Source organism: Chiloscyllium plagiosum, chromosome 22 (assembly GCF_004010195.1).
Source record: "Chiloscyllium plagiosum isolate BGI_BamShark_2017 chromosome 22, ASM401019v2, whole genome shotgun sequence".
NCBI classification, from domain to species: Eukaryota; Metazoa; Chordata; class Chondrichthyes; order Orectolobiformes; family Hemiscylliidae; genus Chiloscyllium; species Chiloscyllium plagiosum.
Window position 1 is genome coordinate 14,669,397 of NC_057731.1, and position 15,452 is coordinate 14,684,848.

Here is a 15,452-nt window from a genome sequence, read left to right on the forward strand (position 1 = left end):
TTCATGGTCTAGCACTGACTCAGTCTTCTGCACGGTTAATATTCTTGAGTTGCATTTCCAAAACTCCAATTCTGGCCAGTGATTTTCTTCACTTCATTTCAAATGAATGATTGGGAAGGATGTTTGCATCCAGAATATTAAAGTAAAAAGAAATGGTTCATAGAAAGTGTACGACCTTGATGACAGATCTCATGCATTTTTATACCTTGCTAGTGTAATTTCATCCAGTATTAAACCCAAATGGTGAAAGACAGCTTTTAGCATTGCATAGAGACATTCCAGTAAACATAAGGAAAAGGCGGTACTGTAGCTTACTGAGTAGATAAAACAGTTTGTGGGATCTGTTAGTTGTGTATGCAAATGGTAGAAACATTTAAAATTAGAGGACAGCATAAGTATTCAAAAAAACATTTGATGGGCAAAAATCCCACCATAGTTTGCATAAATTTGGCCATTTTTAAATGACTCAAGAATAAACAAGTCGCTTAAAAATGAGTCAAGTTTTAGATAATTTTAAAAAACTAATCCAACAGTTAGATTTCAATATCAAGCCCGGTTCCACAGGAATGAATCTTTTATGTAAACCTTTATAAGCTGCTGCGAGTGCTCTTTTCTTCACTGGGTCTTGCAATTGATTTTCATTGTGTGTCAACTTGTATTTCTATTTTAGTTCATAAAAACGATTCAGTAAGGTTTACAATATAAAGCTTTATTTTTCTCCATACAATTTCCTAAAAAACAAACAAAAAGGGCAAGTCTAAAGTGGGTAATTACTCAAAGCATTCCTCCTACAGAAAAATATAAATCTCAGGAGAACTCAGCCAATTGGCTTTTGTAAATACCATGAAAACCAAGTTTGAATTATCCCCTTTTGCCAATTCTAATACAGTTGAAGCAGCCAATCAAAGCATACAGAAAGAAAATGTGTGATCATTTATGTTGAAAGTTATAACTCAATTTTCTTTATTGAATGCCAAAGTACTGAGTAAAATGACACTCTCCTTAGATTTTTCCTCCCTTAAAGAATCCTACAACATCAAATCTCAAGTACAAAAATATTTCGTTGATCACAGAGACTGTGTTAACACCCTTTCACATTTCCCTTCAATAATGTCCTTTAAATCTACGGCACACAGTCAGAAGTGTTCACACTAAGATTTCAAATTACACCACAAATCACATTACATCAGCTGACAAGTATAATAGACAAAACCTGCAAAGAGCTCAAAGGGCAAAATAAAACGGAAGCAGACAATAAAGGCTATGCTCATTGTAGTAATCATATCAGGTTAAAAAATATCATTTTGTTTTATTAATCACCACCCCAGATGACAGTCTCCAAAGAATATACTTACAGTGGAGATATGTGAATGCTAATTAGTTTAGAAAGGGAAATTACTGTACACCAGTGAAATACATTCAGAGGGAAAGTCAAATTTTGAGGTTATCAATGTGACCAAATACAGTGTTGGTGTCATCAACAAGATAGGCACAGCAGAAGGTAACAAATGTCAGATGTCAATTAGGAAGTTACTTTCAAAGCCAGTGTTGGGCTTTGCAAATCAAGTTTAAAAAGGGGGACGGTCAGGCTTGTCAAGGTGGGTAACCGGAACAAGGATACAGACACTCAATCTGTTCCAGGAAATTTGCTGCTCACAAGAATAAAAAGCACATACAATACAAACAAAGAAAAAGTTGATTACTGGAGTCAAAAACACTAAAGATGTCATAAAAGCTAATATAAACAAAGAAAACAGTTTAATGTGGGGTTAATTATGTTCTAATTACTCAAGGTATGCATCCTGCTAGCATGACAAGCATTTATGGCTTCATCCCAGTGCACTGATAAGTTACTTCATAGACTAGTTTAAAAGTCAACTAACTAAAGACAACATGACTATAAATATTTTCCTCCTTTTCAGCCTGCCTTGTATTTATTTGCATCTTCCATTTTCATCAGTAACTTCATCTTCATCAATTGCAAGCAGAATGCCAAAGAGCATATCTTTTCATTTCTCACTATACATAAGGCACAGTAGTGTTGTGCTTATTACCAGCCTAATAGTCCCAGGACATACCCTACTATGGTAGGTTGAGAATTTGGCATGGATGCTCTGCCTTAAAGGAATCAAGTGCTATATCTCCTGACATGTTTCACACATTTGGTGAAATAAGAATTTAAGAAAATAAACGGGCCAGGCTAGCATAAATACCAATATCAACTACATATGGACATTTTCAGAGTCAACAGGATTGGTGTAGGGTAGACACTGTGCCTAAACTGAATGGGAACTTCAGACTGGAGGAGTATTCTGGCAGCTGAGAACCTTCATACTTAAAAACAGTACAGGAAACAACCATGCAACTGATTCTAGTGTTAGACGTCTTGTTCATGAAAGATTTGTGAAACTTGAAAGAGAAACTAACCTTATTAAATAGGATATTTTAAATTTCAGGGTTAATTGTGAAACACATACAGGGCATATGCTCAATTGGCAATGAAAATTTGGGATTGGTATTAATTCAATAATACAAGATTTTTTTAAGACTTCCAAACAACATAGCAGAAGCAAAAGACCATTGCCATTGTGATACAGTGGACACTGTTTTGCATACAGAAGCAGAAGGCATAGCAAGCTTTTTCTAGATGGATAGGCCAATGTGTCTTTGATGAACTGTCTTTCTCATCTGAATGTGTTGTAATCTTCAGTTGCATTATTGAACAGCTGTCAGTACTAATGGCTTGAAAACTTATAAAGTTTGAAGACACTGCTTACAGCTGCATAAAATGCTTCCTGCATTATGGCAATGTTAGTATCAAAGACTGAAGAAAAGATTACAGAATCCTACCTACAAGAGAGCAAAGGGATCCATCAGATCCCTTCAAACCAAATCATTGCAATCTCCAGAAATTTATTACTTTCTAATTATGAACCCATGTGTACCCAAATACAAGTTAATTTTCCAACCTTCAATATGAAGGATCAATTATGAGCACCTCATAGCTAGCTATATGTACATATAGTTTTGAAAAATACAGTGCGCCAGTCACATTTGAAAAAGAGCCGTGCAAAAAATGATAATGTTGGTTGTCTAAACATATTGCTACATACAAACAGGCCTTCTGATTGTCAGGTTTTCCCACCCCTTTAATTTGGATACAAAATAACAGACTGAGGTTAGCTAAAAGCACATAGAACTGAATGTTCATAAGTGTGGAAAACCTTTTGGCTTAATTGATAAAACATTTCCAGAAAGAAGTGAACATTCCCAAAATATAATGCTCATGCATTAGCTGTATTCTGAGGACCTGATCAGTAGAACCCGAAAAAGATGTGTTTTATAGCCTACCACAACAACAATTTGAACAAATGTTAGCTTCTCACAGCTGCATCAAATTTGATTTGGAAACCTGCATAGTTAGCATCCAATGATGTCATTCATTCAACCAAAAGGCACTCAGTTGCTTTACAACATGCAATATATTTTTGGCTACCTTCTAGTTTAGCCTGTCACGTACCCATGGCTAATCACAACATACATAATCACTGAGTTAGTGCTTGCAAGTTATCTAACAGACTGTTAGTCAGGTAAAAATGTTTATAGTACATCTTAGTCAGTGCATTAAGTGCTCTAGCTTATTCTATTCAATTCTTTGCACTCTAACAGTTCTTGTTGTTTTAAAATATAGCAAGCATGGCACAAAACACTACAGCTCCAGAATGTAACTTTACCACAGAGCCTCAAGGATCCAATGTGAATTCTCATATTTGTATACTAATTATCCACATTAGTAACTTACGCTGCACTGAAGTGCATGATACAAACAGCCCCTAATCTATTTTAAGATGGCCCTATAGTGTATATAGGAGCCAAACAAAATTAAAAGGTTGTAAAGGGAAGCTTTTTGAAAAAGTTACCAAGTTGATTATTAATTTAGTAGGGGCTTTACAGATAAGCAGCATGGCTTTCATAAGTTTTAATATGGAAATTGAGGCAACTCTCCACCAAACAATACAGCAACACTAACATCTGTCACCAATACGGCAGAGCCGTCTCGATCTTTCCCCAGCTTTGCCATTCAGGAAACAGCTCACTCGATGATCGTGGACTTCCAAACTGGTCACATTCAATCGTCTGCATCTTCACAGGGGTCTTGGTCACCTCATCCCTGAAGGTAATCGGAGTCTGATTCCTGTCATGTTTCCAATCGATGTGAACAATGCCGTAATTCTTCCCCTCATTGTTATCCCAATAGATTTGGTGTCCACACTTAAAGGAGATGCAGAACTCGATTCTTTCCTGTGGTGGTATGGATGACGGCAAGTCAATAGCGAAAGAAAATGTGTCTGTTTCAGAACAGCCATAAATATTGTTTAGAAATGTACAGTCCACATCCTTATAACTCTTCCAAGTGTCGAATGTTATCCGAATTTGAACTACTTTATGGTAACTTAGATTTCTCACTGCGACAGTACCAGTGATGAATTTCTCCTGCAGAGTGCAATTTTCAAGGCAGACGAAATTCTTCTTCAGGCGATTTCTAAATTCCACATAATCTTCAGATGGTGGTGAGAAATCCAGTACCAGGGGCATTCTTTCATTTGCTTTCAGTCCACATGTTGTGTTGTCGAGATCTGTCAGGTCAAACTGTAGTTCAGCAAGCGAGTCTTCACGTTCAGAGAAAAAGTGAACTGCAGTGAGAGAAAAACCTTTATCATCTGCAAAAGCCACTTTCTTCCTTTTGCCTTTGGATTGAGCCCAGCCATCATTACACGTTTCAGTTCCACCTTTGAGACTGATGCAGGGCCGCAGGGGCTTCAGCCTACTGGTGATGTTCAGCCCTCTGTAAGGATCATAGGGGCCAAGGAAATTCCTCATAGGTGGAGAATGAGCCAAACAGAGTCTCATGGCTATATCAACTGGCATAATGGAGACAGGTGGTAACGATCTGGTATCCAAGATATGGTAGACCCTGAAACATGAGGTTCAACATGGTCATATTCTGTTTATCTAATGGCAACAATGCAACAAAGCCCCTCAACATCTGGAACTCATTCCGGAAAAGTTAACAGTTAAATCATTTGACAACGTATTTTACGAAGGACGCAACGCATCAACCCCAGTAAAATTAAATAGAGAGAAAAAAAACAAATCAGTGTTTGGTACGGCTGCTTTTTTCACCGTTCGCAATATTTTTATCGCGTTTTCAAAGAACAGCGAGGGCTGCAAAGCGTTTAAAAACTTTTAAAGACAAATCAGGTTGACTTTTATTAAAGAAATCTGGTCGGCAGATTTGCCGCTGCCGGTGTAATGGGAAACGAGGTGCCGCATTATGGTGAAGGGTCACTATTTTAATAAAAGTGCTGCGCGTGGGGAAGAGAGAGAGAGAAAAAATGCAGATCCAAGAAGTTTTGGAAGAAAAGCGATCAAATCGGTGGGAGGGTTTGACGCAAATGGTCTCAAGCAAGTTTTCTGGCCGAATAAGGGAAAAGCAAAAGAGGAGACGAGCAGACAGAACTTGCAGGTTTAGGACAAGGCTGGCAGTGTCAACACTGGATACATTTAGAGTAACGCAGGAATCGCTACACTGACCAGAGTGGTCTCTCTTCGGGAACTGAACCCTCCCTTCCCCGGGGAGGGAAGGCGGTAGCAATTACCTGGTGCAGTTCATCGGTCTGATTTAAAGGCTTTTCACCAATACAGAGATCATAGCGGAGTTACAGCGAGCTTCAAGTACAGTTTCACCCCTACACGTGCCTCTCAGCCGTCGCTCACAGACACGCACAGCGCTCCCCACCACACTTATAGGTGGCCCCGCCCCCTTAGCTCACGTGACAGTACACCGGCACTCAATCGCCGGCCTCCACCAATCACAGCCCGGCGACTGTGACGTGAGGGTGTGCCGCCAGGGGGCAGCGCAGGGTGATTTGGGGACAAGTGGGAGGGAGAGGCACGCTGTGGGTTAGCACTGGACCCATTGTACACAGCTTTAACCCATCGTGTTCTGGGATTTCACACACACACTCCACTTGGTGCAGCTGAGCCGCCTGGGTCAGAGGCAGGGACAGAGTAAAAGTCTAGATAAATACCGAAAGAATTGTCGATGCTGTAAATCAAACAAAAAAAAAACAGAAGTTGCTGGAAACGTCTGACAGCATCGCTACAGAGAATTCATTTAACAAACTCAGGAAGGGTCACTCCATCCGAAACGTTACACTCTGATTTCTCTTTATAGGGTCATAGAGATGTACAGCACGGAAACAGACCCTTCGGTCCAACCCGTCCATGCTGACCAGATATCCTTCCAGCAACTTCTGTCTTAGTTTCTGATTTACAGTATCCGCAGTTCTTTCGATTTTTATTGGGTAAACATTGTTTCTTTCAATCCGCCTGATGGAAATTGGCTTTCCAGGAGGCAGCAACTTAAAATGTATTAATTGCTGCCTTAAAATAAGACAGTAATATCTTGGGGAGTATACTGGAAAAGTTAAAGATTTCTCATTTATGACCAAGTAACAATGACCTGTTTACTGAATGACAACCTTTACTTGGAGAAGGTAGCCATTAAAGCGGTTTTGTTTTTACATAGAAGCTGACGTACAGGGTTATAATAGGATACTTTCCGCTTCAACAGCTTAGAATTCATGTCAGCGCCCACGATTTTCTCTCTGTTAATTTAAGTGTTAGTAGATCACAGGTCGAGATGCAGGTATGGGGGAAAAGAGTGTACACTTGCCCGATTTGTGTTCCAGGCACATTCATGAGAACATTTGTAGAGAATATCTTCAACAATGTTTTGAGAAAAAAAACTTTGACACGTCCCGAGATGTAAGATAGAAAACCAATTAAACATTTCTACATCTGTCGGCAGCTCATGGTAAAGAAAATCTCATCAGTGCTATAAGAATCAAAACTAAACTCGACTCATTAAACAGCAAGACTGTTTATTTTAGCCTTATTGCTTTAAACTGCCTGAACCCAGGAAGGAAATGGGAATTTAATTACAAGTGATTCATTATTGCCTTTTAAATGGTGCATGCATAACTGAGACAATTCTCAAATAAGAAATATGAACCGGAAAGCCCTCTCTACCAGAATTACATAAGTGGCTCCCACATACTGTATACAGCTGGAATATTTCTCAATAAAAACTGGGTTTGTCAGATACTGGATGTAGGTTTGCTCGCTGACCTGGAAGGTTCGTTTTCAGGTGTTTCATCGCCATACTAGGTAACATCATCAGTGAGCCTCTGGATGAAGCCTATTTTTTGCCAGAAAACTGTTTGCCAGATAATTGAGATACACAAATCCCATCTGATAAATGCATCGTGAAAACTACAGAGAGGGTTGGAAGGGTTATCAGCCAACTATCTCAGAAGTCTGGGTGAAAATTACAGCAGCAGCCTAGGGCTGAAAGCAAGTAAGGAGAAAATGTATGCAGCCCAATGGATTAATTGCCAGCTTTACTGGATATTTAGGATGTGACTTTATATGGATATCTACCAGAATAGAACAAAGTAGAGGCAGCCAAAGAAGGGACAATGGGTCAATAACATAATGTTAAAGATATTACAATTTCAACTGCAAACCAACCATAATAAATTGGAACAGAGTGAAGTGTGAGTGTTGGATTGTCACAACAGGAAACAACATGACTTGTGCCAGAAAAAAAAACTGACCACATTATGACTGAGTGCTGATTCTTCTAGCCCGGAGGTCCACAGACCAGGTTCAATGATTACCTTATTCTGCTTAGTCAGTTTTTCATTCTTGGGCAACCTAGTCACCTGCAATTCTTCATCACTAAACGTAATAACTGTATGACTAAATCTTCACAATACACTGACTGAGGAGAACACTGGGTGATGATTACACCATGATTGATTATCCACCTTCACAGCACTTTCATGAGTAACTCAAAGACACAGTTTAACCATCTGATACCTCCACGTCTCTTTACTTTTCTGCATCAATAGACACATGCTGCTTGTACATTAATCTTCATCTTATTTACTCTGTCTTAATGCAGGGGAAAATGTGCAAACGTGAAGTAATGCAGATAAATGACAGTCCTGATAATAGGCACTTCAGGGCTGTATAGGACATGGTTCTTGGATACACACATATGCTCTGCTCTTTCTGCTGCAGATGACAGAGTTGGAGACATTTCACCAGAGCTCTAGTTTGGAGATTAAACAGCAGCACTGTTGCTATGGTGTCCTATAAAAGAATCATATAATAAATCAACATCTACTCTACTTTCTGTATTGTTATCCCCAAGTCATCTTTTTCCAGCTTGATTTGGAGATGCCGGTGTTGGACTGGGGTGTACAAAGTTAAAAATCACATAACACCAAGGTATAGTCCAACAGGTTTAATTGGAAGCACTAGCTTCATCACCTGATGAAGGAGCAGCACTCTGAAAGCTAGTGCTTCCAATTAAATCTGTTGGATTATAACCTGGTGTTGTGTGATTCTTAACTTTTTCCAGCTTGAACTCTTTCTTGTTACAAACTGTAATTCCAGCAAGCTAGAATTCTGAATAGTCAAAATGTACATCAATATTAAGCAATCATGTAGGAGTGTGAAATGTATGCTGAAGATTAACAATAATTCGTAGTTGTTGCCTTTACATTAGCATGAAGGAGAACTTGATACAATTTTAAAATTAATGGTTGGAAAATTATGTGGGCACACTCATATCCACAGCTAAATTCCCTGTGTTGAAAAAGCTAATTAGTACATTTTATCCATAATTTTTTAAAACAGTCATATCAGTATTTATGATTTTTTTTGCCAATCTCTAACTCCTGGTCTCCATTATAAACTGCCTTCTTTCCCCAACTTCCCTGTCCCTTCCATTCTCACTAGTATTAAAAAAACTTGCAACATTTTCATAGATTTTTTAATCAGCAGGAAACAATTTCCTTTATCCTTTGTGGTTCAGGTTCTCACAGATGAATCATGAACTCAGGCTAAAGATGATAATTTTCACTTCACAGAGATGTTTCTTCCCTTTGTTGACTTTCTGTTAGGAGGTGAATAGGTTGGGGCTTTTTTCTCTGGAGCGTTGGAGGCTGAGGGATGACCTTATAGAGGTATATAAAATCATGAGGAACATGGATAGAGTGAATAGCCAAGATCTTTTTTCCCAAGGCAGGGGAGTCTAAAACTAGAGGGCATAGTTTTAAGATGAGAGGAGAAAGATTTTAAAAGGATCCGAAAGGTAACATTTTCACGCAGAGGCATATGGAATGAGCTGCCAGAAGTAGTGGTGGAGGTGGGTACAATTGCAACATTTAAAAGGCATCTGAATGGGTATATGAATAGGAAGGATTGAGAGAGATATGGGCCAAATGCTGGCAAATGGGAGTAGACCAGATTGGGATGCCTGCTTAGTGTTGATGGGTTGGACCGAACAGACTGATTCTGTGCAGTATGCCTCTATGGCCTGGGATATTCAAGAATCAGAAATAAAGGAATACTGACCAGGATAATCTTGACAGGTGAACCAGGTTCTCTCCTACATCACCTTGCTTATTAGAGATTGGCTAGTTGAAAATTCATGAGAGGAGCCTCTTGGTGTTCATTAACTACATGACATTGTACTCTGATGAGCAAATGCTTATTGATAAAGCCCTGTTGCAAAGTTGGAATGAATTGTTATACATCTTCAATCTATGGTTGATTTCTCAAGGAAAAGCAATGACATTCTTTTCTTTACCATAAACACATGCTACTTTGAGGTAAGTTGGAACGTACAACTCAAGTGTGCAACAGCAAAATTCTGTTGTTGCTGAACATTTGAAATAATGTCAGAAAACGCTGGATGCTTTCAGTAGAGCTGGCAGGAACTGTGGACAAAAAAAAATCAATGTGGTGTGCAAAATGTCTACTGTAGCTGCATGGTTGCATCTTAATTTCCACACTGTGCCAGAATGATTAACAGCCAAGTCTCTATAAGAATGATGGGACAAAGTGGCCAACTTCACAGGAACAATAGCTTACTGTGCAAAGCAGAATGAGGCAACGCTTGTTAAGCAGGAATTTGGTGATAAGGGCTACTAAAACATTGCTTGACCTTTGTGGTTATCAAGGCTACTAAATCAAAGATGAGAGGGAGGACAATGAAACAGACGTATCTTGTCTGCAATACCCTTGGATGGGCAATCTTAGAATCACAAGGGTCCTGAGCGGAATTGAACGTTCAAGAGAAAATATATAAAAGTGTTTTGAAGACATCAGCGCATAAATTAGGAACAGCCACCTCAGAAGCAGCTCAGAACTGGACAGACCCAGCTGAGTGAATGGAGCCTGGTGGGCTAGTTCTCACCAATACAAGTAATACTTAAGTCTCAACAGAGAGTCTGAGGCAGCTTTGTTTGTAACATGATACACTGTTAAACTGACAGTGATAAATAAAGAAGTAGGTGCATTAACAGTACAAGCTATAATCATTGTATTCATTGGCATTGATTTCGAGAGGGCAATAGACGACATTTCTGCCCTAAAGCCTTTGTTTTTATATAATTGACGGCACATGAGTAGAGCCAGCAATTGTATAAATGGATTCCAAACATTCCCCTTTCCTTAAAGCAAAAGAAAAATACACGATCATTTGCACTTTACGCCATACACACAGTCCCTAAAGAAACTATCATACATGGATTAAAAAAAAAGATGCAATTGATCTTGTTGGTTCCAATCTTGCCTATCCTTACATGTGCAATGCACACACTGACAGCAATTTAAGCAGTGAGGCACACAAGTCCCAACAGATGAGATATCCACCATTTCTATTTGTATGTCAGCAGCTAGTGGACAAAAACAATTATGTTAATATTTAAAGAGTGGGTGGCACCTACATGGACCAATAGCAACCATGTGGCATGCGCTAGCAGGAAACAGACACTCTCACCATCAGGTGATTGTGGCATAGCTTCCAGAAGAACTATATAAAAGTATTGAAGACTAGTATACAGGCTCTGCAGGCAGGGAGCAGGTCAGCTGAGGGATCTTAGTGAAGTCTGCTATCCTTACCATCCTGTGGCCTACATGTGACTTTAGACACAAATGTGGTCGATTCTTAAATACCCTCTGAAAGGCTGAGAAATCTACTCAAACATATGAAGCTGCTACAAAATCCAAAATAAAACTAAACAGACCAGCTGAGAATGACCAAGGCATTGGAAAAGACATTGACACAGCCAGCCCTAATTGCCCTGTAACATCAATGAATAATTACTAACATCTGAGACTTGTGCAAACATTAGGTGTCCCAGAGACTATTCAGGCAACAAGCTTACTTTTTGAGTCAGAGTGTATGGCTGTATCCCAAATACCTCCAGCACCATTCCTGGATTCCTCCTATCTCACTGGCAGGACAGATTCACCAGAGGTGGCACCACGATGGTCTGCAGTGGAGAGAGTTTCTCTGGGAGTCCTCAACATTGTTTCCATAATCCATGAAGCCTCATGGCATCAGGTCAAACATGGGCAAGAACATCACTTGCTGAATATCACCTATTGTACCACCACCACTTCAACTGATGAATCAATGCTCTAAGATGTTGAACACCAATTTGAAGAAACACTGAAGGTGGTAAGGAGACAAATGTAGTCTGGGATAGTGGACATGGCTGCTGCACTAAGTCTGCAGCAGGTTACGAGGAAACCAACAGGAAAAGCTTATTTCCTCACTCTTACCAAACCACATCACAAATGCATTGTCCACGACAGTATCAGCAGGAGTAAGCACTGGAAGTCCTTGTGGAGGCATTTCTAATGTCACAATGAGGATTCAGTCCATGTTGTGTGTTTTAATTAGATATTAAACAGATCTAGCAACTCAAAACTGAGCTCCTGCGTGCTGAATGTTAGCAACATTATCAGAAGCAAATATAATTAGATTACTTCCAGTGTGGAAACAGGCCATTTGGCCCAACAAATCCACACCGACCCTCCGAAGCACAACCTACCCAGACCCATTCCCCTACATTTGCCCCTGCACCTAACACTACGGGCAATTTAGCATGGCCAATTCACCTAACCTGCACATCTTTGGACTGTGGGAGGAAACCGGAGCACCCAGAGGAAACCCATGCAGACACTGGGAGAATATGCAAACTCCGCACAGTCGCCTGAGGCGGGAATTGAACCCGGGTCTCTGGCGCTGTGAGGCAGCAGTGCTAACTGCTGTGCCACCCACTGCAATAATCTGCATAATCTGCAACCTCATACTTCTTTATCCCTATATGATAGAGAGAGCTAAGCAATACCACAACCTTTAGATTTGATCTGAGCTTTGCAATTCTGCCACATTCAATTGCGAATGGTGAAAATTTAACATCTAACTGCAGAAGCGTCCACACACATCCCCATCCGCAATGATGGGGCAGCACAGCACAACACTATCACTGTGTACAACAGCAGCTGCCACATTGTATCCTGCGCTATGTTATGCTGTTGTACTATGTTAACTGTCTGCCTGTTAAGCATCTAAGACAACATTTTCACTATACACCAGTACAGGTTAGGAGTATTAAACCAAATCAAAACAACGTTAAGGACAAGGCTGAAATATTTGTAATCATCTTCAGTCAGAAGTGGTGAGGGAATAATCCATCTCTCTCCACCTGAGGCCCCTATCAAAAGTAGTCTTCAGCCAATTCAATTCACTCCACATGATATTATCACAATGAAATAAAATATGCATTATACTTCTTCAAAACTCAACAATTAACTTATAGCTTTGGACTTTGGTTTGAGATAAACAGTTAAATGTTAGCTAGGTACATTGAAATGCCAAAGTTACCCAACTTGAAAGTAGCCAAATTAATTAATTTTCAAGAGAATGTTTAAAGAAAATGGCTGTCACTGACCATTATACCCTATTAATGGTATCCAAGGGTAATTTACTGCAGCATTACAATTAATTACCTGGAATGTCTAACTCACACTGACACCTTCAAATACCTCTGAGAATGAGACTGCCATACTCAACCCCAATAAAGACCTAAATCCACAACTCATTATGCAAAGAGGATTGAAACCTCCTGATTCATATCAAAGACCTCCATAATTTCACAATCCAATTTTTATTTCTTAGTGAAGGCTAACATAAATACAGTTCTTACCTCATCACTGATGATAGTTGCTTGTATTCAAGTTCTTTTTTCAACTCTGTGTCTTTAAAAAAAAATTCTGTCATTGATACTACAATGGTTGTCAACTTCTGATAAAATCTCTCAAGAAACAGGTATTGGAAAATTCAAAGCCAAAATGAATCACCCAATTGTCAATGACCTCTACAAAATTGCAGAGTAAAGTTTTAATAATTCTCTGCCGCTTGCAACATCTACAATCTTTCTTACAGCTATCAAAATCACTCATTCCATTTCTGGTGCATGTGTTGTATAAAATGGCTACTGCCCTACTGACCTCATTTACATATAGTGACATCAGCGATGAGTTAAGCATGGCAGTACAAATATATTCTGGTGTAGATGTAGTGTTCCTACCTCTCAGAAAAGAGGCCAGGGTTCAGGTCCCATCTGTTCTTCTTAAATGCTGTGGGAACAAAAAGGCAGCAGAGTAAGGTTTCTGAGCCAGAGCTCAAGTGTTCCGACTGCTTTTCTTTTTTCCTTTATTTACTGTCTATAATTTTATACACCTCTTGCCCTGAGCCCAGAATGGCATCGCTGGCAGCGAGAGCCCACTGCAGACCTTGAGTAAGCCCACCACGGCACTTGAGCAGGTGCAACGAGGACCACAAGTGAGCCCAGTGTGGACCTCGACTGGGTTTGGCTCAGATGAGACCAAGCCCAATGCGGTCATTTAGTGGGCTCAGTGGAGATAAGAGCAAGCCCTGTATGAATCTCAAATGAGCCCAGTGCAGAGGAGAGTGAGCCCAGTTTACTTTTCTGTGGTGAGTACAGGATCTAGCATCAGAATTGGTGGCGGAGGCAATGTCTGTGAGCTAGGGTCAGTGGGGAAAGATGGTGCTTGAGGATCGGTGACTTTGTCACTGGTTGTGTCCAGCGCTAGTGGCAAAGTAGTAATGGATGGGCATCACAGAGACATCAATGAGGTGGGTCAGTGGCAAGAGGTATTGGAAAATTCAAAGCCAAAATGAATCACCCAATTGTCAATGACCTCTACAAAATTGCAGAGTAAAGTTTTAATAATTCTCTGCCGCTTGCAACATCTACAATCTTTCTTACAGCTATCAAAATCTACTCATTCCATTTCTGGTGCATGTGTTGTATAAAATGGCTACTGCCCTACAGACCTCATTTACATATAGTGACATCAGTGATGAGTTAAGCATGGCAGTACAAATATATTCTGGTGTAGATGTAGTGTTCCTACCTCTCAGAAAGGAGGCCAGGGTTCAGGTCCCATCTGTTCTTCTTAAATGCTGAGGGAACAAAAAGGCAGCAGAGTAAGGTTTCTGAGCCAGAGCTCATGTGTTCCGACTGCTTTTCTTTTTTCCTTTATTTTCTGTCTATAATTTTATACACCTCTTGCCCTGAGCCCAGAACGGCATCGCTGGCAGCGAGAGCCCACTGCAGACCTTGAGTAAGCCCACCACGGCACTCGAGCAGGTGCAACGAGGACCTCAAGTGAGCCCAGTGTGGACCTCGACTGGGTCTAGCTCAGATGAGACCAAGCCCAATGCGGTCATTTAGTGGGCTCAGTGGAGATAAGAGCAAGCCCTGTATGAACCTCAAATGAGCCCAGTGCAGAGGAGAGTGAGCCCAATTTTTCTGTGGTGAGTACAGAATCTAGCATCAGAATCGGTGGCTGCTGCGTCGGCGGAGGCAATGTCTGTGAGATAGGGTCAGTGGCAAAAGATGGTGCGTGAGGATCGGTGACTTTGTCACTGGTTGTGTCCAGTGCTGGTGGCAAAATGGTGATGGATGGGCATCACAGAGACATCAATGAGGTGGGTCAGTGGCAAGAGACACGATTCTGACATTTGCAAGTCTGTTGCAAGCAGTGGCACAGTGGTCATGGAGTACTGGTACAGCGGTAAAAGATGGTGCCTGAGGATCAGTGACTTCAATGTTGGTTGGTGCAGATGTAGACGTTAATTGGCACAGGCTTGGAGGGCCGAAGGGGCTGTTCTTGTGCTGTAATGTTCTTTGTTCTAGATGGTGGTGAGGTGATGGAGGAAGGATGGTGTCGTTGATGGTGATAAGTTGGCTTAGGACTGATGGTCTTTCTTTAAGCTATATCTTTCTTTTCCTTATTCTTAAATTATTTGAAATGGCGCCAAATTGTGGTGACAAATTAAAGTTTTCCACAAGGGCTTTCACTGTATTTTATTGTACTTTTACTGTAAAATATGCAAAGCTATAAAATCATTCATTCATGCTACGGATGCATGTCATAACATTTCTAATTAACACGTTCAGATATATCTACAAAAGTAACAAGTTTGTAAT

The 15,452-nt window shown here is 40.3% G+C and overlaps 1 protein-coding gene across 3 annotated transcripts; it reads right to left on the bottom strand.

Annotated features, from left to right (window-relative positions):
• Positions 1 to 688: 688 nt before the first annotated feature.
• Positions 689 to 13,370, bottom strand: ppp1r3cb (protein phosphatase 1, regulatory subunit 3Cb). Of its 3 annotated transcripts, none has more exons than XM_043712451.1 (2): positions 13,140 to 13,370; positions 689 to 4,975 (listed from the first exon to the last, which is right to left on the bottom strand). In XM_043712451.1, the coding sequence occupies exons 1-2, from the start codon at positions 13,211 to 13,213 to the stop codon at positions 4,036 to 4,038; spliced, it is 1,014 nt and encodes a 337-aa protein (XP_043568386.1). In that variant the 5' UTR covers positions 13,214 to 13,370; the 3' UTR covers positions 689 to 4,035. The 3 variants fall into 3 exon arrangements, with proteins under 3 accessions (XP_043568386.1, XP_043568388.1, XP_043568387.1); XM_043712453.1 differs by lacking the exon at positions 13,140 to 13,370 and adding an exon at positions 12,943 to 12,991; XM_043712452.1 differs by lacking the exon at positions 13,140 to 13,370 and adding an exon at positions 5,661 to 5,810.
• Between the last annotated feature and the right edge of the window lie 2,082 nt (positions 13,371 to 15,452).